Source organism: Cotesia typhae, unplaced genomic scaffold, assembly GCF_013202065.1.
Source record: "Cotesia typhae breed Kobodo isofemale line unplaced genomic scaffold, CoteBio_Ctyphae contig_5, whole genome shotgun sequence".
In the NCBI taxonomy this organism is placed as follows: Eukaryota; Metazoa; Arthropoda; class Insecta; order Hymenoptera; family Braconidae; genus Cotesia; species Cotesia typhae.
Window position 1 is genome coordinate 4,430,769 of NW_027423757.1, and position 24,522 is coordinate 4,455,290.

Here is a 24,522-nt window from a genome sequence, read left to right on the forward strand (position 1 = left end):
TTCCAAGTTCTAGTGATTTATTAATTCGGAATGTTGTTAGTCTGATTAGTTGGCTGCAACTCTATTAGTTGTGCACTCAATCGGTAATATAAATATCTACGAATAAAATGGAATGTCAACAATAACATTTAAAATCATTACACACGTTTTATTTATTACATAAAAATAAAATAAAATACTGAGACAAAATGTCAGTGAAAATGAAAACTAGCGTAAGTTACTTTTAATAAACTAATTCATTTATTGTCTCACATATTATATGTAAACTGTCAATTAGTTTTTATTAAATTATTCTTACAAACGTTTTTTTTTTTTTCAGATGTTCTTCCGCATGTTTGTAACGAAAACAAAACACCTTCCACAAAAAGAACTTCGTTTACTTGATAACGATCAGTTAGAAACGTCACAAAAATTACCTTTTAATGAGAACACAGATTCAGAAATCAATAAACCTGACGATTTGGACGAAGAAATCTCACTGGGAAACATTAAAGGCAATGCAAAGGTTATCAAGGCACTGAAAGACATAGGCGATATTGATGTAAATCACATTCCGCAAGTTTGTCTAAGTAAAGTGCAGTCCCTTAAGTTACTTTACTTGTTAAATAAAAATACCGCTAAAGATCTTGCATCAATGATTGCAAATGATATCATACAATCTAATGTACCTGTCGTAGAAGTTAATTCTGGTCCTGGATTTCTAACTGAGGAATTACTTAAAGCTGGTGTTTCTCGAATTTATATGAATGAAAAACACGAAGAATTTCATTGGTATCTTGAACCACTTTTGAAAAAATATAGCAAGAGATTGAGTTTACGTAAATACAATCTTCTACAACTAAGTTTTATTCAATCTTCAGACGACAAAGTTAATGGCAATAAAATGCAAGATATTTTTGGAGGAATTGATAGAAAACAATGGAATCAGGAACCATCAATGCAAATAATTTCAATAGTACCTAATAAACAATTTTTACATTGCGTACAATACTCAATGATGGATCAATATTTGTCTAGCTTTGGACGTATTATTTTATACATCGTGACCAAGCCATCAATAGTTAAAGTAAATATGATTTATATGTATATATAAGTTTAAGTTTCATGCCATTGGTCAATGACGAGTGGATCTAATTCAAGCCCTTTTATTCAAGAGCTATATTCTCTCTTCCCATTAGTTCGATGAAAGTCCATCGAACCTGAATACTAGTAAAGCTGGAAGCTTGTAGTATCTGTTCGAGTTATAAAGGTATTAATTGAGTGAAAGATATTGAAAGAATTCGGATGAGAGCAAAGACAGAGTTATAAAAATAAAATAGGGTTGGTTACCAAGCCAGGAAACGAAATTGGCTCTTGAACAAAAGGGAAGATGAACGGTTCATCTATGGACTTGAATTAGATCCACTAGTCATTAACCAATGGCATGAAACTTAAACTTAAAAATATTTATTTTTGTAATAATTCTAATTAAAATTTTTTACATTTTTAAGATTTTTGAACATATTCCTGATACTTCTCTTCACAAACCCAAAAATATTTTTCTTCAGACGATGTTTGACTCAAAAGTACTCGGTTCATTACCAAGAGCATCATTTTTCCCATTGAGTTCTAATATAAAGAAAAAACGACCGAATTTTAAACTTTACATTGATGATAATGAAAAATGTCTGTCATGAGATTAGAAGCCAAGAAAGATTTTTTTCTGATGATTTTACAAAGCGTGATGCTTTAATGTTTCTGTATTTTTAAAATCTCATATGAGAAGACGTGATGCGCGAATTATACCAGAATTAGAGTAAGTTTTAGTTGATATCAAATATAACAAATTTTATTAATTCTGTTTTATGGACCTAACATTTTTATTATATTCATTTTAGAAAACTAATGCCAGGTTGTGGAAGACAATTGATCCGACATAATTTGAATATTTATTCAAGATTTTCGGAATTGTCATCGTATCAATTACTTATTTTATTTAAAATAATCAAGTCTTGGGCGCAGTTTGAAAACAGTTCATTTGTTGAGGATTTGAAGTTTCAATTTGTTCAAGAAACGTAGCCGTATTTATATTTTTATCTATAAATTCGGTTATTTAAAAGAATTATAGTTATTCAAAAAATTAATGTAAATATTTATCATTTGTGAAAATGATTTTCATTAAAATTATTGATCGTTAACAAGTTAGCTGTATTTTTATATATTATTATTAAATTAATTAAAAATCTTCAACATGAAGATAATCATTACTTTTCATTTAATCTTACTTCGTTAGTGAACTTTAATCTTTCGTTTAATCTAACTCGACTGATCGGCCACTCTTTGAATACATTTATATTAAGTACTGACTTGTTTTTAAAACGAGCAAAAAAAAAAAAGAATTAAACGTTGAAGGTTTCAATGCCAATAACTTTCTATTTTTGTATAAATTATCTGGAGATTTCCAAGCATCACTTGTCAATTTTTTGTTTCATCCACCACACGCCTGTACCAAGAAGTTCACTTTATAATGATAACAGAAATATTTTTATTTTTTTCGCTTATTGGGATTTCTCTAAGTCAAGATATTGCGTTTCCTGATGATGATGATGAAATAAAAATTCGAATCCATACTACTTCAATAACACCAAAAACTACAACTAGTACTACTTCTACAACTCCTTTTAAAATTGTAAGTAAATTTCTGATTAATTCATAGCTTATAAAAACTTAATGTATTAACATAATTTTTTTTTATTGTACATGTTGTATTCCAGAGTGAAATAAGCGTAAAAGTGTGCCCGGTTAATATGACAGCTATCACCGAAAATGGTAAAACTATTTGTGAATGTGTCGCAGGATATGTTTACTATTTGCCTTTGGATAGTTGCTTCCTACCTTACAGCCGGGGACCATGTACATCAGGATATCATTTAGCTTTTCCTAATGGCGCAATGACAGTTGAGTGCTTAAAAAATCCTTGCGGCGATGATTCTGTAGTATACCAAAATAAATGCCACAAGTTTTTAAAATCAGGCTCACCATGTCCTGAAGGTCAAACATTGACTGTCAATGAAGAAAATTATGAAATCATGTGTCAAGAAGTAATGCCAATTATCTATCAATTGATAGTGACTCCAACAAAACGCTGTTCGGCAGGTTCACGTATGGCAGCTCGCGGAATATGTCGACAACTTTTATAATTTTTTTTTTATCAATACTTTAAATTACATGGAAAAATCAATGTCAATTTTAAATTAAATATGAAATAAGTTGGACAAATTTATCTTTACGCAACTATTTTTCACGCTCGAATCATCGATTGGATAGTTCAAGGACGTGTATCTCAGTGATGTTTTTATTTTAAAGTTTTTAATAATAGTAATATGAATCGTTGCTTTAATTTCTTTTTTTTTTTTTTTTTTTTTCTGTAAAAATTAATGATAACAATTTTATATCATCAGAGTTAAACTTTTATTCTTTTGATGGATATTTGTCAAACATAACTAAAAATTAAAAATCCTTAATAAAAACGATTCACCGTTAACCTTAGTATTTAATTTAATTGATAATCCTTTCAATTTTTATACTAGTTATCCTTGAAACTTTTAAGTGAAGATTATATAACTAATCTCTTTATTTTTCAATTTAAATATTTAAAAATCTGAATTTATAGTGACTATACAGAATAAATCTCCCCATGAAAATATGAGTATATTTTTCTTATTTGGAGAGTCCCATCGGCAATCTAATAATAGGAAGGGAAAACCAGTCTTTCGTCAGTCTAGATCGAGTTCACGGTAGCAGATCATTTAATAATATAAGACTCATCCGATCAAACAACATCTGCCTTTTTAAAAGATGATGTGGATTTACTTATCAAATATTTTAATGTTTGTAATGTGCAATTCTCAAGATATTATTTTTCCAACCGATGAGGAGATGTCACATATCAGTGGAAATATAACAACAGTGAGTTTTTAATTTTAATAAAAATTAAAAAATCAGTAAATAAATATCTAATTATTTTTTTGTAAAATTTAATAGTTGACGGAACGAATACCAGTTTTTATTCCGGACACATGTCCAGACAATATGTTACTTTATCCAGGAGCCGGTAATAAAAGTGTCTGGATCTGTGATTGTAGACCAAGATTTCTTTACTTTCCATTAAGCCATTCATGTCATGAAGCTTACCGACAAGGTCCATGTAGCAAAGGCGAATATGTTGTGCTACCTTCAGATGAAGTTGTACCACGATGCCAAGTTAATCCGTGTGGTGAAGACGGTTTGGTTAGTTATAATGGTGTTTGCTACTATCTAAAAACTAAAGGAGGTCCTTGCGCACCTGACGGAGTGCTTGGTGTTAATGAAACAACTTTTGAAATCCAATGTATATCAACCGATCTTGCGCCATTTGTTATTATAAATGTACCACAACTAACGTGTCCTCCAGGAAGTCGGAGAAATTCTCTTGGTGTTTGTAAACCACCTCTTAGATCTATGTCATAGACATGATTAATAATTTATCAATTTCATTTTATTTAATACGTTATTTATAATATTTATTCAACTAATAAAAATTTATATTTATATAAAACAAAATATATTTTTATTTATACTTTTAGTGTATTTAAACAATCAATTAGTTTTCTTCTTTGTTTAAACTTATATACAGAATTTGGTTAAAAAGTTTTTTTAAATTATTGATAAATAATTTTTTATATGTACATTACTTTTTTTTTTCATAATTTTTTGAATATAAAATCTAACAAATCTAATACTGGCTACAAGTTATACATTTTTGTGGTATGTAATACATTGTATTATTAATAACGTAAGCACATAAATTTCATACAATAAAAATTTTTATTGTATTTTTATTCTTTGGAATAAAAATATATCAATTGGAAAAAAAAACTTTTGTTCTTATAGTGACTATAATATAATATATTAATATATATATATATATATTACAAATATTTATGTCTGTGTTATATCAAATTTTTCAAGAATATATGTAATAATATTATTGTATATTCTTATGATTAAATAATGTATCTATATTAAGGGGAGCCATCAGAAATTTCAAAAAAAAATTTTTTTTTTTTTATTAAATCAAAGTTTATACATTTAAAAATATGTATCTAGAGTTTTATATGAAAATTCCGAATATTTTTCGAGTTATAGTCATTTTTGTAACAGCGTGTTAAATGACCATTGCGCTCCGGCGAAAACGCGTTTTTATCGAAACTAATTTTTTTAACTGGTGGGATCTGTAATTTGCTTAAATATGAACCGATTTGCAACAAAATCACCTATTTTTCGATACTCACGGTGGCTATCCCCCTTAATAAACAAGTAATAGTATATTCATCGATGTGTGTAGAAAAAAAAGTTATATTTCACCAAAATGATTGTTATAACTGAATAAATATAATATTATGCATTACTTATTAATTGATATTTAAAGTAAATTATAATTGCAAATTATTTATTGGTAAAATTTTTCAATGAAATTTTAATTAAAACGTAGTAAGTTTTGGTGTAATACTATAGTTGTCATGTTTGCCTACAAACTTACGAATATACCACTTACAATTATAAGAATTGTTATCATATAGTATTTCTTGAAATGAATTTAAAATTAAAATAATTTATAAAAAAACTAAAACAATCAGTTAATTTCGTAAGGTTGACGGATACCTGCACCCTCTATTAATCTTTGTCTCTCTCTAAACATGGAAACTTTCATGTTTTCAAGCTGATGATACTTGAGTAATTTAAGAACAGCGAAGACTGAAAGACCAACCCAAATAGAAAGACTGCTCCAGGCTCCAAATTGTGCGACACCTAGTTCAATATAAAATCCAGATGTATTAATACCATCATTTTTATCAATATCATTGCCAGCTGCTAGATCACAAGATGGAAATCTCTTGGACATGCATTGGCACCATGTCATGAAGCCGAGAGTTATAAACGTCGCAGCTATCAGAGTCACAGTTGCTAGGAATATTGAGCTGACTACATCCACAAAAGCTGACAGAAACGAACTATCTTCTCCATGATACATCAGCATTGACAGTCTGTATATTTGTACCAAGGATGTAATCAGAAGGATTAATCCTACGAATATTGTATAGTTGCAATAAATTTGTGATCCCCAGCTGACAACTAATTGTCCGTCTGTTTCTTGCCAAACTCCAGTTGAAAAAGAAGACAATGTCCTCTAAAAATAAAATTTTAATTATTATTATCATAAGGTAGCTAAATGATTTTTTTTTTTACAATTATAATTATAATAATAAGAAGAATAGATTACTTGAATTCATCCTGATGGAGACTCATAGGTACAATAATACATAATGACAGTATTGAAGCGACGACATATCCGGCAACTTGACTTATCAACAAAACGTTTGACAAAGCCATGATCGGTTACTTTTGTTGTCGCGTTACTTCCAGATGAGTAATAAATAATCGTCACAATCTCTTTATTGAAGATTCACAATTAAACTCACTTTTAGCAAAACTGCACGTAAACGAATTAAACATTTGATGTTATTTTTTAGGGAAAGTCAAAATAAATCATTAGTCGCACTTTACTTTTGTAATTATTATTTAACAAGTTTTTATATTATTATAAATAAAATATTTTGTAATTTTATAAGTGCGTGTAGTCTTGATTTCATTGTGTATCTTTTTCTGTCATGACAGTGTATATAAACGAATTGAGAGCCCTCTCTTTCGTCAATTACTAATAATTTAAAAAAGAACATTCTCCTTACCGATTATCAGTTATTCTAGGAACTTTCTTATCGGTTTAAAAAATAAAGCGGTTTTTTAAATATTTAAATTAAGGAACTGAAATAAATGAAAACGCTCTCAATCTCGTAATACTTGAAATAAAATAGTATATTACACACCGAGGGAAGTAAAGTAAGAAATGTCTCAGATCACATGTAATTGTTGGCCGAGGCGAAGCCGAGGTCAACAAACATGTGATCTGAGGCTTTCTTATTTACTTCCCGAGGAGTGTATACTATTTTTTTCCCTGACGAAGGTGTAAAGCGGAAACTTTGTTTAGCGCAGCGGGGCTAAAGTTGACGCTTTACACCCGGAGGGGAAAAAAATTTATTCAACAATATCTAAATAATAAAAATGATAATAAAACGTTGAAAAAGGAACACTTATAAGAACTTTTAAAAATATTTATGTGGTTAGTTTTAAATGTTGTTTTTTTATTAACAATAAGTACAGTTTTCCACTAACAAATAAATCCATTCAAAGAGAGATTAATATACTGGTTAACAATATTTTTATTTTTAATATTAATCAAGAGCTATTACTACGATCCCTTATCTCTTAGTCATCGTGATAAGAATTTGCAATAAGTATTCCATTTATCTTTATCCCTCGCAGTAACACTAGAATAACTTCATAATGTGCATTAACTTTAAATTTTGTGTTTTTTTGTTTATCGCTTCAGCCTATGGCCAAAGTAAGTCTTGACACATTTATTATAAAATATAAAAAAAAAAAAAAAATACTTTTTTATGAAATAATTTTACTTGATTCAAGTTTATTTATAATATCCTTCTTCTTTCCAATCACCAGAATGTTCTTTTAAACGGCTAAACGGAACTGAAGTATCAGCAGACGAAATCAAATATGGAATCGTATTAGATCCGATTCAAGATACTGCGAGCCCTGGACTTATATTGTTAAATTTTAGTACAACTGATGTAAATTCCATTTCGGGCCAACCAATTTCATCTAGTAAAGATCATTTTTTTATGATACCAGTTCTTCAAAACTATCTGTTTCAAGTAGTTTTAGCTGATATTTTTGTAGACTATGAAAAGTATGAGGTAATCAATTAAATTAATTCATTTTTTATAATTTAATTAATCTAAGAAAATTTTCGGACTTTTCTCTCAAAAACTCTGAAGAAGTCTTTAGAAGTCTTTGAGAACTTAAAATAAATCTTTTTTAGAGTTTTTTAGAGAAAAGTCCGAAAAATTTTACAAGGGCAGACAATAAAAATTATTTTTAAATTTTATAATTATGCAATTATTAAAAAAAAAAAAGTTAATTAAAAAGTTTCACATGTGAAAATTAATAAAAATTACAAGTGAAAATTTTTAGAAGCATTTTTTTTATTGTAATTGATTTGTTATTAAAACTTTTAAAATTGACAGCTGATCGCTAACTTCAGTATTATACTATCCCCAAGTGGCACAAATTTTTTTTGAATTTAAGTTGAGGATTGTTAATTTTTTAACTCCTTGTTGAGTCAAATTCTACCAAAAAGTCAATGATAATGAAATTAAGAGACATCTGATAATTTTAAGAATTTTTTAACAAACAAATTATAGCAAGAAAGTTTTAATTAAATAAAAATTTCATTTTTAGAAGCTCTGAAAAAATATAAATGAGATTTTTATAAATAATTTTCTATGCCTAGTTTATTTTTCAAGAAAAATCAAAAAATTGTCAAGTGTCTGCTAACTTTAACCTCATAAAAGTCAACACTTTTTTTGTGACGCTTGGTCTTGGAAGATTTTATTCAATAAGAAGTAAGAAATTAATCATTGTCAACTTAAATTCCACAAAACATTACCAAAAAAATTTTTGTTCCACTTGGAAAGTCAACACATAAATAGTTTGGATTAACATCCATTCCTTCAATTGGGAGTATGCTTTATTCCAACTAAATAACAAATATTAATAAATTTTTTTTATCAAGTTAAATTTCCAAATATTAAATTATATAATTAATTGAAATGATCAATTTTTAATTAATGTAAAAAATTATTATAATTTTTTAACTAGACTAAAGATTCTAACAGTATCTACGTAACATTCAACTGCAATGGAGGAACGCAAACGACCCTGGTAATTATTTATAAAGAAATGAATATCTCATTATAGAAAAAAAATTAACTAATCATTAATGATATTCCAGGAAATAATCTTACGTATAATAGACACAAATAATCATGATCCGCAATTTGTAAATGCGCCATACAGTTATAAAGTATCGATGCCCTTACCGAAGAACTTTCCTCTGCATCTTCTCTACGGAATTTCTGCTAGAGATGTCGATTTAACTAACAATAATATAACGTTTTTCGTAAATGAATCTGACATCAATAGTCAAGGATTTTCTGCGTCTTGGTTAGCAACTGACTCAGTTGATACTAAATTACATCGTGCTTCATTAATCACTACAACTGCTATTAATTTTAAAAACGACTTCTCATTCAAAATTTACGCTCGAGTAATTTTTAAACTTAATTATTAACTTTTTATCGCAACTTTTATCAAATGTTATTGATAAAATTTTTTTTAGGATACAGGAAGTATTCGCAGAACAGTTTCTGCGCCAGTGACGATAATAGTTGATAAAGATAATTCTATTTTGCGATTCGCAAAACCAATTTACATTGCGGATTATAGTAATCTGACGCCTGAAGTGGCTAATGGAACAATATTTACATTTGAACAAGGTGAAATTTTATTGAGTGTCGGTGCTGATGATTCTGTTAAATATTATCTTCAGGAAAAATCAAACGGTAAATTTTATTAATTTAATTAATCAACTTATTCATACAAGCCAATAACTAGAATAATTTATCAATGAAAAAAAAAAAAAAAAATTCTCTCAATAGAATATCAAGAAAATTTTAATTTGATTACACATTCAAATGGATCAATACAATTACAACTGATAAATCCTCCCAGCAGATTTTTCAATGAAAGTTTTGTCCTATTAATACTCAATGTAAGTATATATTTAATTAATTTTATAAAAATTTCAAAAGCAATAATTATTATTATTCAATTTATAGGCGACAAAACCTGGAGTCGATGATACTACAGTTTTGCATATTTCTCTTCCCGGAAGATCAACATACAAAAATTCTTCAATATCTACAACAGAATCACCTATAATAGAGTCTAATAACGATGATAGTGCCGACTCTACGGTTTTAATTGTTCTAGGAGTTTTGTTGGCCGTAGTTACGATCGCGTTGATTGTTATGATCATCATTTACAAGAGGTAGAACAATAGAATAGTTAATTTAAATTTTTAATTAAGTATTATATAATTTTTATCTCATTTATTTAGACGAAGTAGACCTGTAGTGACAGAGAAAGTAAATGGGATTCAAGAAAAAAATAAAGATATGGAGGAAGTTGAGAGGTAAATTATTTATTTTCTTTTTGCAAATAATTACAGTGGTGGTTAAGTATAATTAAATTTGATCGTTCTCACGTTTATCGAGTTTAAAAAATAACAAAGGTTACCTTAACAGGTAGTTTTATAAGAATCTAAAATCCAAGCGCGTGGTGATGATCAAATGTTTTTATTTTATTTATCTTGCGTTGTTGCCTAACCATATACAAATTAAGTAGTAGGAAAGAAGGTCATGGTGTATATATGCGTGATAAATCCTTGCATATCATCACGCACGATCCACAACGATTATATTCAGCTATTGTTGTATTGAATAAACTTTTGTTTTGATTTATAGATAAATTCAATTAATTAATTAACAATAGTCATACAATGCTCAATAAATTTTATATTTTTCAGAAATAGTTCAAATCCAGTTTCATCTGCGAGAAGATCAGTTGCGTTCAATGACATCGTTGAGGAAATCAAAATTGCTAGACTATAATAAGTTGCTATTTTAACATAATAATAGCGTAACCCGGAAGCTCACTTACAGGAAATTATAAATTCACTCATGCTTATTTTTAAGTGAAACATAAAACAAAAGTCATTTTTTATAAGACTAAATATTTAAGAAAACACCTAAAGTTTTATTATTGCAATGCTTAAATAATTACAATTATTTAATAAAATAAATATATTTATATTATTGCAAAACTTGATTATTAAAATGCAATGCAAGCATCTTTGCATTCTTTTGCGTCGTATAAAAATTATAAATCGATTTTTTTATTTGCGCATCAATTTAATATCAATTTCTTTTATCCACTTACCTGTAGAAATAATTAAAATAATTTCTACTGGATTAATTGGGTACATAAAAGAAGAAAAACATGCCTTAATTTTTGATGAAATTTTTAAAAGCGTTACATAAAGTTTAATCCAAATCCATTCAATCAGTACATAGATAGATATAAATATACATAATATATGTTTCTGACCATTCTATAAATCGAGTTTGACCTTGTGGTACTCGGTAATCATACAGACATACCTACTCATGTATATATATTTATATAAATATAAATATAGTCAAGACGTAACTCCAAATTAAGATCAAGTAAATTTACATGAATTGGTAATATAAATTTAGATTGTTATATCTATTCCATGAGAGTTTATCAAGAATTTGAGGATTTTTCGGACAAAGTGAAATAGGGTACGTATATAGACATGTATTAAGTAGGGAGAGCTGGTTGTTTGTGGTTGTTCCCCTCCATAATCGTAGTTGCTTCTGCTGTTGCTGCTGGTACCGTTTTATTATGTCGAGCTCGCGATGAGTTTCAGTTGCCGGTTACGGTTGCTTCTTATATCATATAAAGGCAACTCACTTAAGTTTTTATCTTCATATGTATTAGATCACTTGCCAGATCCAATTGTACAGTTGAATTTGTTTGTTGTTTCAGTGAAGAATTTACGCGTCTGACAGGTTCATGCAATTATTTTTGGAGGCTGCACAAACTTCTCCGTAATGCGAATTTTATTTCTTCTTAATTCAGGTATTTTTATTTTTCAAATAATAGTTGATAAATTAAAAATAAGTAATAATAATAATAATAATTATTATTATTATTATTTAATGACAGCTTAAAATATTAGAGATAACAGCATAATAATTGATTACAAAGGCACGTTTGAAGTTTATTAGTTAGTAGTTAGTTATTTATGTACTGTTTTGATCGATATATAACATTGATGGCCAAGTAACGGTTTAAGTTAGTAATTTTTTTTGTTATTAAATATTAATGGAATGAACTTGTATCTAGTCGACGATACCAGCAGTGCAAGTTTGCCCATGTGAACTTGTATTTTATTTATTATCTAAGTGCACGTTACTACAACTATAATAACGCGGGAATTTTTTTTTTCTCATTACTGTTATTACACAGGATTATTTTATGACGTAAATATTTTTTGCACTTTTGTATTTTTAAATTAAAGTTATTTTCATATTTGAATAAAAAAAAATTTTTGCATAACTTTAATCATATTGATCAACGTGTTGCGAGATAATAACATACCTGCTAATTAAATCGATTGAATGTATAGCGATATAAATAATTCATTGAATTATATAATGAATTTAATTGATTTTAGTTTTCAAATATTAAACAAACTAAAATGTCAAATAAGTTAAGTGATTGCAATTTGTATATTGGAGAATTTGATTTAATTAGTTTGATGATTGATGAAGTAACAATGTTGATTAAGACCACGCCTATCATACCTCTAACGTATTTATTACTTGCTAATTTTGTTTCCAATAGAAATAATTAAATAATAACTATTATGATAAAAGCTACTAAAAAAACTATAATTAAAAATCAAAAGCTGTAAATTTGAGTGAAGAAACTTATTAATGTTGATGATTTGAATTTTCAGTTGACGTTCACGTCGATGAATGTTATCACGATTGGTGATAAGAGTTACGATAGCGATACCAAGTCTAATTGTCAACGTGTAAGACAACTGCAAGTACTGTCATTGTATATATAAATATATATATACAATACATAGATTAGCTAAGGCAAAACAAAACGACTATGGCAATTGCGAAGATTAAGAGTTTTCTTGACAATAGTCTAAAGAGTGTAACGACTCCGCTTGATCGTACTACTACTTTAGAGCCTGAAATAGGCATCAGGATTGTTCACTCACCGTATGATAAAACATTGAGGGCTACTGTTCTTGGTGCAAGGCATTTGCCACAGAATTTTGGATTTACAAGAGTCAACAGTTACGTTGTCAAGGTAAAATTATTTCAATTTATTATAATGAGTATTTAAAATTTTTTTTTATTTCTGATTATTATTAATAATGATTATCTATAAATTCTTTGCAGATTAAATTCTTCCCAGGCAAGGAAAAATTTGAGACGACCTCGAAAAACGAATCTTGGCCACAGTGGAACGAAGAGTTTACGTTTCACTTGAGAAAAGAAACTAAAATAAAATTTGGCAAGTCAAAAGTCACTGAAGAGTTTCTAGATGGATCTAAACTTATAATAGCGACTCTTTATGCGATTCTTGAGGACAAACCGCTGATCGCGACTGATAAGAAAGATGCAGAGAAGGAAAATTCAAAGGAAGGAAGTAAAGATAGTAAGAAGGATGGAAAGAAGAAAGAAGGAGCTACGACGTCTGGGTCTCAGGAGTCGAAATCTAATAAACTACTAGGTCAATTATTCAGCAAAAGTTCCGATAAAGAGAAGGAAAAGGAGCCAGTTGTTGAAAAGAAGAGTATTGACAAGAGACGAACTGTTGGAGCTACCACCATTTCATTGGATGTTAAAAACTTTGTTACTAAACCACCCAAGGCTAAACATTCGGATGATGTGTCTACTGGTGATATTTGGAAACCTCTCAGACCTATTGCCAGCGGAATATCTGGTGCTGAAGATAGGGTAAGTAGAGAAATTTTGAAACTAAAGTCTGAAATTTAGAGTTAAACTTTAATAATTTTTTTTTTTTTTTTTTTTTTTTTTTTTGTCAATAGCGAGAAAGTAAAAAAGGACAAGTAGAAATGATTCTAGTACAAGAAAAAAGTGATAAAAAGATGTTAGTGAAGGTCGATTGATATTGAGCTTATCACGATTGAGATGTTCACTTCAAACAATGCATGAACAGGAGTCACTTAAAGGCCAGTTGTATATAAAAATGTCTGTTGTTGATGGTGGCAGAGTGACTCATTTTTGGAAAAGTGATCGGTTTAATCCATGTGTATCGATGAAATTTGCGCAGGATCAAGCACAAGTTATCGCTGAAAATCCGTATGAGGGTGCATTGAAAGATGTCAGTTTTGTTGTTAAATTTGTCTCTAAAAATAAAATAGGTAAATTTATTATTTATTTGTATTTTTATTTAAATGCAATACTAAGATATGTAATTTTTTTTGAACTCTGAAATTTTTTAGGTAAAAAAACGATAATAGGACATTTCGTTATTGGTCCGGATGTGGGTGGAACGTATAGCGAACAATGGAAGCAAGCTATGGCTAAACCAGGAAACGTTGTCACTAAATGGCAAGTCTTTGAATGAGTCCATTGAGAGAGTCTGAATAAAAATTGTAAATTTTTTTTATTTTAAATTATACCTTTATCAAATGGATTATTAGTTTTAATATGTACATAAGAAACCAGTAGCCAGTATAACCGTCCGTTAAAATTCCAAGCAGCTTTTACTCACTTGTTGCTCTTACGACTCACGAGATGCAATAACAGAGAATTATTTAAATTTTTTTTTGCAATATTTAAATATATTGTTGTTAAGTGAATATATTGACAAGTAAAGAGATTATATCTTTTTCGACAAAGATGTTACGGTTGGTGTCTGATGTTTAGTGGTAATAAGTAATAAGTAAAAGAATTTATTACAAAGTCTCTGGTGTAATAGTGATCCTATGAATCATTCGAGTTATTACTACGATACGGGTGTGTCACATAATTGACATAGACGTATTCTATATATAAAAGAAAGTACTATACGTCAATATACACATGCTACTCGATAACGTTAGAGTGCCATTAAACAATACAAACATAACAAATGAGATTTTGTATTAAATATTTATTTTAATTTAAGAAACTAAAATATACAAATATTAATAATTATTTTTTTACAATTGTATTTAAAAAATTACTAAATTTATTTTAAAGAGCTTTAGTTTTATGCAAAGTCGATGATTATTTTATTATAATATAAAATAAAATGTTTTTATTTAAAAATTAATTTTTGTATTGCAATAGATTACATACGCACCTATATAAATTTTTTTTATTCAATTCAAGTGTAATAATAATTAAGAATTTACTATTATCCTTAGTTTATGTATAAAATTTAGTAAAAAACATTGATACTATAAAAATTTGTTCTAATTTACATTCATATTTTTTATGAACACATATGTAAAAAATTATAAAGTTTATTACTTTAAATTAAGTGAGCTTATGTTTTCAATAAGACGGACAATATAAAAAATTTTAAAAATTATTGGCCCTTATCAACTAAATTAGTTTAACTTATTTTTGCAATTGGACGGAATTTACAATATAACAATATTTATTAATAATGAGATGATAAATATATCTCGTTTAAAGATTCTCATATTTGTACTCTATGAGTATGAGATATAAAAAGTATATCTACTCATAACTTCAGATCAAAGACATGTAAGTATATGCGTAAGTATTTTTTTGATCGTAGTAACGCAAAATATTATATATGTAAAATATAGTATAAAAAAACTCTGGACGTGATAAATCACAATTAAGGCACACGTTATTAACTACTTAGCTTTTTTTTGTTCTTTTTAGATTAAATTCATTTGGAGCAAACTTGGGCTTGATCAGTAAAACTTATTACTGTACTGATGATTATTAACAATTAATTTTGATCACTTAGCTGTTAAATAGTATCCTAGGGTCAATAAACCAGTAACTAATGAAACAAACCAAGAGCTATGGATAGATGTACCCGCATTACATCCATCTTTACTATTGCACGTACAATATTCCATAAATATGTTGTAAGATCCTGTTCTCATCAAACAAAATCTTTCATCACCACCTATGCCGGGTTCTCCCAAGTAGGCACAACTTCTTATGTATTTCCATACTCCATTGACTATAAAAAATTTATAAATTGATAAACATGAAATAAAATTGATAATCTCTTGAACTTTTGATTCTTTTACTGACCTTTTTGTCGGATTTTACGACACATTGTTGATTTAACGCCTTCCAAATGACTCAATTCACGTTTTTCAGAACAATCGGCTATTGGAACTGTTGAATTATCAAAAGGATCAGCACACTTGGGATCAGAATCTGATCTGCACTCCCAACATTTTATTGCCAAACCTGAAAAACAAATGTATGTTAATTTAAAATAATTCAATTATATTTTTTTATAAATATTAATTAAAATATTTTAATACTTACCTTCATGAATAAAAAGTACCAATAGTGATAAAATAATTAACTGTGCACTTCGTCCCATATTTATTGTTAATTACAAAATTTTTAAAACAAATTTAACAACTGTATGAGTAATGTTTACCACGAGTTTTATTACAACTTAATTTTTGACAACAATTTGGAGTATTTTATTTATTTGTTCGTAATTGATAAATATGTCAATGGTTTCTTTTTTTTTTTTTTTATTATATAGTGTTTATAAATTTTTTATAGTAAATAATATAAAAATAATCACGACGGACTCTCACTCGCACATTACATTCGGCGACGCCCAACTTCGAATATCATCAGCGGAGTCAACAGTTCGTGAAAACATACATCTATAGGTAGAATTATGTATACTTACTTAAATGTACTACGCGTGTCGACTAAAATGTTTATTTTTCATTAAATAAATTTTTAGTTCATCAATTAATAATTATTACAATATAAATTTGAAGATATAATACTTGTGAATTTAAAAATTCTAGAATTGATTTTTATTTTGCATGCAAAAATGCATAATGACATTAAAGTTAGCTGTCACAACAAATTTTTAATTTTATTCATCAATTGAATTAACTCTAAAAAATTGCATTTTCAATTTTTTTCAATTTTTAAATGTCAATTTTTTAACTTATTTTTTTTTTTTGCTACAATTTATTTGTTAACAAAAGTTCTAAAAATTATTAATTAATTTTCATAAATGCATAATGAACAGATTGGCGGTAAAAATGATCGATTTGCCATCCGTTAAATTATCGATTGCTGGAAACGATTATCGATAGAGTACACATCGATATATTCTGTGTCAGAAATGCATTAAAGATGGCAGTTGCATTACTGTTTTCAAAAATATAACTCACGTGTACAAAAGATTTGTGTACAGTTAACGAACCTATTCTTCGTCGTCGCGTAGGTATGGAGATTATAAATAACAGAATCAATTTATTTATTATAAAAAAACATTATAAATGGTGAAATTGTTACTTTTTGTTTCAGAGTATCAATAACTTATATAATTATCAGTGGTAATATTTTTTTTTATATTGAATTCAACCGTAGAAAACATTTTCCTTTCATCTCACCAGTGACTTGCGATTTTGTTGTAGCTCTACAAGACCAAATAAATATGGTAAATACATTTATTTTATTATTTTCTTATTTTATAATTACATGCTGTAAATTAAATAGTTGTAATTATTGTTACATAACTAAGATTTTAAAATAATAAGTAAATTTTGATAAAATAACAAGATGCAAGAAAGTATAGTTTGGTAACTATAAATATAATGATGAGTATGACATTTTGGAACTCAAAATATGTGTTTGTCCATGAGACTGAAGTTAGCAGACACTTGACAATTTTTTGATTTTTCTTGAAAAATGAACTAGGCATAGAAAATTTTTTATAAAAATCTCATTTATAATTTTTCAGAGCTTCTAAAGATGAAATTTTTAAATAAAATTTTTTTGCTATAATTTGTTTGTTTAAAAAAATTATCAGATGTCTCTCAATTTCAGTGTCATGTCTGTCTAGGTATAACGTACATATGTAATATATGTTGAATGTAATAACAATTTTTTTACAGGGTCAGAGTCATTCAGGTATTGGTGGCGGGCGTAAAAAAAAAGATGGTAATGATAAAAAGAAAAAGTATGAACCACCAATCCCTACGCGAGTTGGTACCCTAAAACGTCGCCGTCCAAAAGGTCCAGAGGCTGCTGTGAAATTACCTCAAGTTAAACCTTTTACTAGATGCAAGTTGAAGTTATTAAAGTTAGATAGAATAAAAGGATTATTTGCTGATGGAGGAAGAATTTATAAAGAACCAGGAGAGATTAAAGCCTATTGAAGAAAAAGATGAAGAAGATTTGTCCAAAGTTGAGATTTTAAGAGGATCACCGATGAATGTTGGAACATTGGAAGAGGTGATTGATGACAATCATGCGATTGTATCAACTTCTTTGGGTTCTAAATACTATGTATCAATTCTTTCTTTCGTGGACAAAGGTCAACTGGAACCTGGATGTCACATTCTGCTGAACCACAGAAATCATTCGGTTGTTGGTGTCCTAGATGACAGCACAGACCCGATGGTCACGGTTATGAAATTGCAAAAAGCACCTCCAGAGACTTATGCTGACATTGGAGGTAATTTTTTAAGTTTCTCCTGTGGAAATTTGAATTTATGAAATTCCAACTTCTCAAAAATGATTTTAAAAATTTTTTAACTAGCTAGTATAAAAGAAAATAAAATAATTATTTTTATTGGATTTTATTATGAATGTAAAACTGTTCCCTAGTCATAGATAAATATTGAAGTAAGTAATTAAACTTATTTAGGTATAATAAAGTTAGATAAAGAGTCTTTTGAAATGGGAATGTAGAATAGTTAAAAACTGTACAACTTGAACTAAATAAATAATAATTATTTTTATTGACAGGTCTAGAAGAACAAATTCGAGAGATCAAGGAATCAGTGGAGTTACCGTTGACCCATCCAGAATATTATGAAGAAATGGGTATTAAACCACCAAAAGGTGTAATTTTATACGGTGAACCTGGAACTGGAAAGACTTTACTAGCCAAGGCTGTGGCAAATCAAACCTCTGCAACTTTTTTGCGTGTCGTTGGTTCTGAGCTGATTCAAAAATACCTTGGAGATGGTCCCAAACTTGTTCGTGAACTCTTCAGAGTAGCAGAAGAACATGCACCGTCGATTGTCTTCATTGATGAAATAGATGCTATTGGAACCAAGCGATATGACAGTAACAGCGGTGGTGAAAGAGAAATTCAAAGAACTATGTTGGAGTTATTGAATCAACTTGATGGTAATATTTAAATATTATTTACACTTGATTATAATCATTAAATAAATTTATCAATTATTTTAGGATTCGATAGCCGTGGGGATGTTAAAATAATCATGGCAACTAACAGAATTGAGTCTCTGGATCCAGCTTTAATCCGTCCAGGTCGTATTGACCGCAAAATAGAATTCACGCTTCCTGATGAGAACACTAAGAGACGTATTTTCAACATCCACACCAACAAGATGACCTTAGCACCAGATGTCAATCTCAATGAGCTTATTATGTCTAAAGAGGACCTATCAGGAGCTGATATCAAAGCAATATGTACTGAGGCTGGTTTAATGGCGCTTCGTGAGCGTCGTATGAAAATTACCAATGAAGACTTTAAAAAATCCAAAGAAAATGTTCTTTATAAGAAGAAAGAAGGTTCATCAGAAGGCCTTTACTTATAAACAATTTCATTGCAGTATTTTTTATTAATAATTTTGGATATGTGCTTTATCGTATTTGAATAATTATAAATTACATTAGATTCTCATCATTAATATTATCTTACAATGTATATTCTATTCTATAATATATATTTGAAGTATTAATTTTTTTTATTTTTATTATTCTTGGCTGCTAAACCATGAACACCCGGATATTGCACGATACATGAACAATACTCGGCTATTTTAAGATCATTAATCCCAAATCATTTTTAATTAAGCAAACTTGAATTAGAGTAGAGCAATCACTGAACGTTTTAAAGTTGAGAAATAAATTGACCTTAAATTTATTAAGAACTTGTAAAATCTTTGAAAAGTTAGACTTGTAAGCTTTTTAATTTTTTATAAATCATTTAACAATTTTTAAGTATATAAATGAGTAATAAAAAGTATCGATAAAGTAGTTATCGATAATCTTTGTAGTAAAAAATGTATGGATATAAATATGCAGTTAAAGTCTGTTACAGATGGCGGAATATCACATGGCAGGTCGTTAGTTATTGTTGTGTTTTTAAGTTAAACACGTGGGAATATAAGTAAATTATAACGTTAAATTAAATTATAAATATTTTATTTATTACTTCTTTAGATTGAAAATATTTTTATCAATGTAAGTATAATAAATAATACAATTTTTTTACATAGGATTATCATTATCTTTGTAGGTTATGTTTTTTTCATTTGTTATTATATATTAAATAATTAAATATTATGAATAAAAAATATTTATTTATGACTTGTATTGAGAAAATGATTTACACATTTATTTTTATTTTTTTTTTTGAAAAATTTTAATTTAAAAATAATTATAGATATTTTTTATTTCAATAGTGACAAATACTTGACGGTTACTATATAAAAAATTTAATTAATAATTTTTTTTTTAGTTGATTAAAAATGGCTAAGACTAAAAATAAGAAGAAAAATATGGCCGAGTTGGCATTAAAAAAAAAAATAATGGACCTTCAAAATAAGAAAAAAATTAATCCATTTGAAATTCACATCAACAGAGATAAGCACAAGGTTTTGGGAAAAAAATTAAAATCCGATCGAGGACTACCTGGTATAGCAAGATCAAAGGCCATAAATAAACGTAAACATACTTTGCTTATGGAATTTCAACAAAAAGATAAGTCTAATTTAACTATCGATAGTCGTATCGGAGAACGTGATCGTGGAATGAGTCAAGAAGACAAAGCGATGGCGAGATTCACTGCTGAAAAATTAAAATTACAGAAGAAAAATATTTTTAATCTTAATGATGACGAGGTGTTGACTCATAGAGGTCAGACTTTGGAAGAAATTGAGAAGTTTGAAGACCCAAGGAGTGATGACGATGACGATGATGATGACGGTCGTAATACAAAGGGATATTTAGACAAAAAATTTGTTAATGAAGCTCATTTTGGTGGTGGAATGCTGTCGAAATCTAGGGAGTCCATCTCCCGGTCAGATTTAATCACCCAATTGGTTAATGAGTCGAAAAAACGTAAAGCTGAGAAACAAAGAATAAGTGAACAGAATCGTTCACAAACTAAACAATTGGATTCACAGTGGAAAGAACTTTTACCTCTTTTAGCTGCTTCTAAGAAGACTGAAGAAGAGCAAGTAAGTAAGCCCAGACCGGATGATTTTGATAGAACTGTCCAGGAGTTGAGATTTGAGAGCCGGGGAAATCCTTCTGATCGCTTAAAGAGTCAACATGAAATTGTTAGACAAGAGAGAAAAATTGGAAGCATTGGAGCGAGATCGACTGGAGCGTATGCAAGGATTCGCTGATTATGAATCTGGGGGTAATAATTATAGGTCTGTTGATGACGACGATGATGGTTTTGAAATAGAAGATATTACTTCCGACATGCTGGCTTATGATAAAGATGGTCAAATTGTTGATAGTTTCTTTAAATCAATGCCTAAAGATGATAAAAAAAGTAAATTTAATGAAAATGTTGACGATGATGATGACGATGACGATGATGGTGGTGAAGATGATGATGATAATGATGAGGACGAAGAAGATGATTTGTCTGACTTAAAAGCATCTGACTCTTCTAGTGAAGATGATGAAGAAGAAGAAGAAGAAGAAGAGGAGGAGGAAAAGGAAAAAAAAAAAGGAAAAATACCAACTAAATTGAATAAATCACTAGATAAAGTTAATGGCAAAGTAGAAAAAATCACGAATGGAGAAACTAAAGAATTATCAGGGAACAAATTAAATATAAGTAAAAATGAAGAAAAAAAAGATGCCACACAAGAAAAATTGAAGGAAAAAGTTCGCCAAGAATTACCTCATACTTATCCGGCACCTAAAAGCTACGAAGAATTAAACAAGTTATTACGAGCTCAAAGTCCTGATCATCAGTCAGTTATTCTAGAGCGGATCATCAAGTGTAATCACATTTCTTTGGGTGAAAATAATCGTGAAAAATTGGCAAATGTTTTCGAGTTTTTGCTACAATATTTGATGGACATTGCGCGAGTTAAGGATTCAGAAGATGTTGTACGGTGTTTTCAGATTTGCGATAGACTGGTTCCGTATCTTTACGATTTAGCTCAATTTAATTCAAAACATGCTGGCTCATGCGTCAAAGTTGTTTTAAAAGAAAAATTCCAAGAATTTAAAGAAAAAGAAAAAATATATCCAAAGTTGGATACATTAATTTTGTTTAAAGTGATATCATTGCTGTTTACAACCTCAGATTTTCATCATGCTATTGTTACACCTTGTTTTCTTTTCATGTCGGAAATATTAACAAGGTGTAAAGTTAAAACTGCCACGGATATTTCAAAGGGTCTTTTTATCGTTACTCTTTTATTAGAGTTTACATTGCTTAGCAAAAGGTTTCTGCCTGCTGCGATTAATTTTTTGAGAGGAGTTGTATTTTTGGCGACAATCAAGCCTCTAAGTATACCCAAAATATTTTCGCCATTCAAGCAAACTGGTGAATTATCAAATTTATTGATACTCAAAAAGAGCCAAAAAGATTTAGAATTAAATGCCAATGGTGAACATATGAAAGTAAATGATTTGGCGACTAGACAATTCGATGATGACTACAGAGTACGTGTTTTTATAACGACAATTAATTTAATAAGTGAATTCAAGAGTCAACTGGAAGAAATAGACATTGCTTACATTATTTTTAAACCTATTATTGAATTATTGGATGTTGAAACTAATCCGTGGAACAATTATCCAAAGTCTGTTAAAAAACATGTTCAGAAAGTTTCTGATGATTTGAAGTCACTGGCAAATAATGAACTGAATTACTTGATCTTCGAAAAAAAGAGACCCAAGCCGTTTAAATTTTTGAAACCACTTGTTACATTAGTGTATGTACAATTTCATTTATTTTATTTTTTATTCATTTATTTAGATGTGCTTATTTATTTATTTATTTTTTTTATTTTCAGATCCGACGTAAAGAAATTCAGAGCCAAATCGTCGAGAGAAGACAAAGCAGAACAGGAGAAATTGGCTCTAAAATTAAAGAAAGAAACAAAGGGTGCTATAAGAGAACTCAAGAGGGATGCTGCGTTCTTAGCTAAGGTCCAAATAAAGGACCAGATTAAGAGTGATCAAGAGCGTAAACGTAAAGTTAGAGAAATTTTCGGTGAGGCTGCTACACAACAGGGTGAACTTAACAAAATGCAACGGAGAAAATAAGTCAGTTTGATTTACTTTCGTTGCAATGTTTGTCTTTTTTTTTGTTTTTATTGTAAAATATCCTGTAATTAGCATTTAATAAATTTAAATTACATATTTTGTAATTATTAGCAATAAGAATTTTGTTTTATTAACTATTGCAATTGTATAATGACTAGATACTAATTTTTGATATTTTAATTTTAGTCATTACTTAAAAAAAATTATGATTTAGAGAACCGCAGAATAATGATTGTCTTTTTTTTTTTTGTTTATTTACATTCATAGTTATTTATTAAAATGTATATTTATTTATTTTTATTGCTTTTTTGTATACAAGTAGAGTCAATCGGTATAAAAAATAATTTAGCCGATCAATCAAGAGCGTACGGAGAATTAAAGTGTAAATCAAAAGCTGTTGAAGATGATAATATACTAGAAAAATCAGCCGATATTCCTGCAGGAAAAAATGAAGAAAATAACCAAGACCACAGCTGTTGTCATGAAAATTGCGGGTTATTGAGATTTGGAATAGTTCAAAAAATAATATACACTTCAAGTAATGATGCTGAGGATGTTCCATTTTCATCAGCATGTGTTCGATGTGGCTTGTGCCTCGCAATAGCCGATAAGGTCATTGCTCTGTTCAATTTATTCATTTTTAATGCAAATATTGTGCATTATTCTGTAGACACATAATTTAAATAGTTTATTCTTTTTCTTTTTATGTATTGCTCAATTAATTTATATTTATATTATTAATGGTTTAACAATTCCGTGTGAAATTTTATCAATTATACAGATTAATAAAACATTAATCGATATGCATGATAATATGCCGCCCGACCGATGGCTCAATGACACTGAAATTCATGTTCTTCTCAGCATAATATGCGATGAATCATTTATACGGTAAGTCAACTAATATTTATTTTTTTATATATTATTTAACTAATAAAATTTTTTTCAGTTATCGATTACGTGAAATAAATGGTGATCGTTTCATTGGTGAAAATTATCCGGGATCTATTCTCATTGATTCCACTGCTAATCAACTTTGGGAAGAAAAGTAAGTTTTTTTTTTTAATGCTGTAATTAAAAATAAATTGATACTAGTGAGTTTTAATTTAGTTTGAGAAAAAAATGTAATGAATTGAAAGAAGATATTGGTGCTGAAAAATTGTACAATTATTGGAAAGAGTGGTATGCTGGTTACGATAGAAACTTTCGTACTATTCTATGCCGTGGTGATGTTGGAATATTACGTGAATGTCGCAGTTTTAAAGACGTAATTGAATTACCAGCTCTTGAAGATGATGAAGAAGAAGAAAAATCTGACTATGGTATCAAAATAAATGCTAAACTTGAATGTACCTATGATTGATTTGAAGAT

General features: G+C 28.6%; 10 protein-coding genes across 10 annotated transcripts; 8 read left to right on the forward strand and 2 right to left on the reverse strand.

Moving 5' to 3' along the window:
* The first annotated feature begins 89 nt into the window (after positions 1 to 89).
* On the forward strand, positions 90 to 2,181 carry Mttfb2 (mitochondrial transcription factor B2). The gene is given in 6 exon segments (XM_074248360.1): positions 90 to 212; positions 320 to 1,066; positions 1,491 to 1,672; positions 1,674 to 1,744; positions 1,747 to 1,795; positions 1,878 to 2,181. Coding segments are annotated over 6 exon segments (1,254 nt in total). The 5' UTR covers positions 90 to 188; the 3' UTR covers positions 2,059 to 2,181.
* An 84-nt stretch (positions 2,182 to 2,265) lies between these two features.
* On the forward strand, positions 2,266 to 3,523 carry LOC141530960 (uncharacterized). The gene is made up of 2 exons (XM_074248362.1): positions 2,266 to 2,668; positions 2,754 to 3,523. The coding sequence occupies exons 1-2, from the start codon at positions 2,507 to 2,509 to the stop codon at positions 3,177 to 3,179; spliced, it is 588 nt and encodes a 195-aa protein (XP_074104463.1). The 5' UTR covers positions 2,266 to 2,506; the 3' UTR covers positions 3,180 to 3,523.
* A 141-nt stretch (positions 3,524 to 3,664) lies between these two features.
* On the forward strand, positions 3,665 to 4,581 carry LOC141530961 (uncharacterized). The gene is made up of 2 exons (XM_074248363.1): positions 3,665 to 3,948; positions 4,024 to 4,581. Exons 1-2 carry the CDS (start codon positions 3,838 to 3,840, stop codon positions 4,486 to 4,488), a joined length of 576 nt encoding a protein of 191 aa, XP_074104464.1. The 5' UTR covers positions 3,665 to 3,837; the 3' UTR covers positions 4,489 to 4,581.
* A 483-nt stretch (positions 4,582 to 5,064) lies between these two features.
* Positions 5,065 to 7,213, reverse strand: LOC141530967 (transmembrane protein 179). Its single transcript, XM_074248370.1, is given in 3 exon segments — positions 5,065 to 6,195; positions 6,198 to 6,208; positions 6,302 to 7,213. Coding segments are annotated over 3 exon segments (663 nt in total). The 5' UTR covers positions 6,412 to 7,213; the 3' UTR covers positions 5,065 to 5,653.
* Positions 7,214 to 7,344: 131 nt separating this feature from the next.
* Positions 7,345 to 10,866, forward strand: LOC141530964 (uncharacterized). The gene is made up of 9 exons (XM_074248366.1): positions 7,345 to 7,480; positions 7,597 to 7,850; positions 8,815 to 8,877; positions 8,948 to 9,262; positions 9,335 to 9,557; positions 9,654 to 9,766; positions 9,834 to 10,045; positions 10,115 to 10,189; positions 10,583 to 10,866. The coding sequence occupies exons 1-9, from the start codon at positions 7,423 to 7,425 to the stop codon at positions 10,665 to 10,667; spliced, it is 1,398 nt and encodes a 465-aa protein (XP_074104467.1). The 5' UTR covers positions 7,345 to 7,422; the 3' UTR covers positions 10,668 to 10,866.
* Positions 10,867 to 10,965: 99 nt separating this feature from the next.
* On the forward strand, positions 10,966 to 14,949 carry LOC141530966 (uncharacterized). The gene is given in 6 exon segments (XM_074248368.1): positions 10,966 to 11,721; positions 12,605 to 12,972; positions 13,065 to 13,625; positions 13,718 to 13,772; positions 13,775 to 14,053; positions 14,135 to 14,949. Coding segments are annotated over 5 exon segments (1,227 nt in total). The 5' UTR covers positions 10,966 to 11,721; positions 12,605 to 12,765; the 3' UTR covers positions 14,260 to 14,949.
* On the reverse strand, positions 14,628 to 16,489 carry Crok (crooked). Its single transcript, XM_074248371.1, has 3 exons — positions 16,161 to 16,489; positions 15,918 to 16,079; positions 14,628 to 15,843 (listed from the first exon to the last, which is right to left on the reverse strand). Exons 1-3 carry the CDS (start codon positions 16,216 to 16,218, stop codon positions 15,614 to 15,616), a joined length of 450 nt encoding a protein of 149 aa, XP_074104472.1. The 5' UTR covers positions 16,219 to 16,489; the 3' UTR covers positions 14,628 to 15,613.
* A 472-nt stretch (positions 16,490 to 16,961) lies between these two features.
* Positions 16,962 to 19,588, forward strand: LOC141530965 (26S proteasome regulatory subunit 4-like). Its single transcript, XM_074248367.1, is given in 6 exon segments — positions 16,962 to 17,094; positions 17,178 to 17,310; positions 17,768 to 17,968; positions 17,970 to 18,330; positions 18,624 to 19,010; positions 19,074 to 19,588. Coding segments are annotated over 5 exon segments (1,323 nt in total). The 5' UTR covers positions 16,962 to 17,094; positions 17,178 to 17,307; the 3' UTR covers positions 19,445 to 19,588.
* A 349-nt stretch (positions 19,589 to 19,937) lies between these two features.
* On the forward strand, positions 19,938 to 23,270 carry LOC141530962 (nucleolar protein 14 homolog). The gene is given in 4 exon segments (XM_074248364.1): positions 19,938 to 20,093; positions 20,371 to 21,204; positions 21,206 to 22,816; positions 22,898 to 23,270. Coding segments are annotated over 3 exon segments (2,688 nt in total). The 5' UTR covers positions 19,938 to 20,093; positions 20,371 to 20,380; the 3' UTR covers positions 23,151 to 23,270.
* A 97-nt stretch (positions 23,271 to 23,367) lies between these two features.
* LOC141530969 (uncharacterized) lies at positions 23,368 to 24,513 on the forward strand. The gene is made up of 3 exons (XM_074248372.1): positions 23,368 to 24,041; positions 24,100 to 24,198; positions 24,261 to 24,513. The coding sequence occupies exons 1-3, from the start codon at positions 23,953 to 23,955 to the stop codon at positions 24,511 to 24,513; spliced, it is 441 nt and encodes a 146-aa protein (XP_074104473.1). The 5' UTR covers positions 23,368 to 23,952.
* Positions 24,514 to 24,522: the final 9 nt, after the last annotated feature.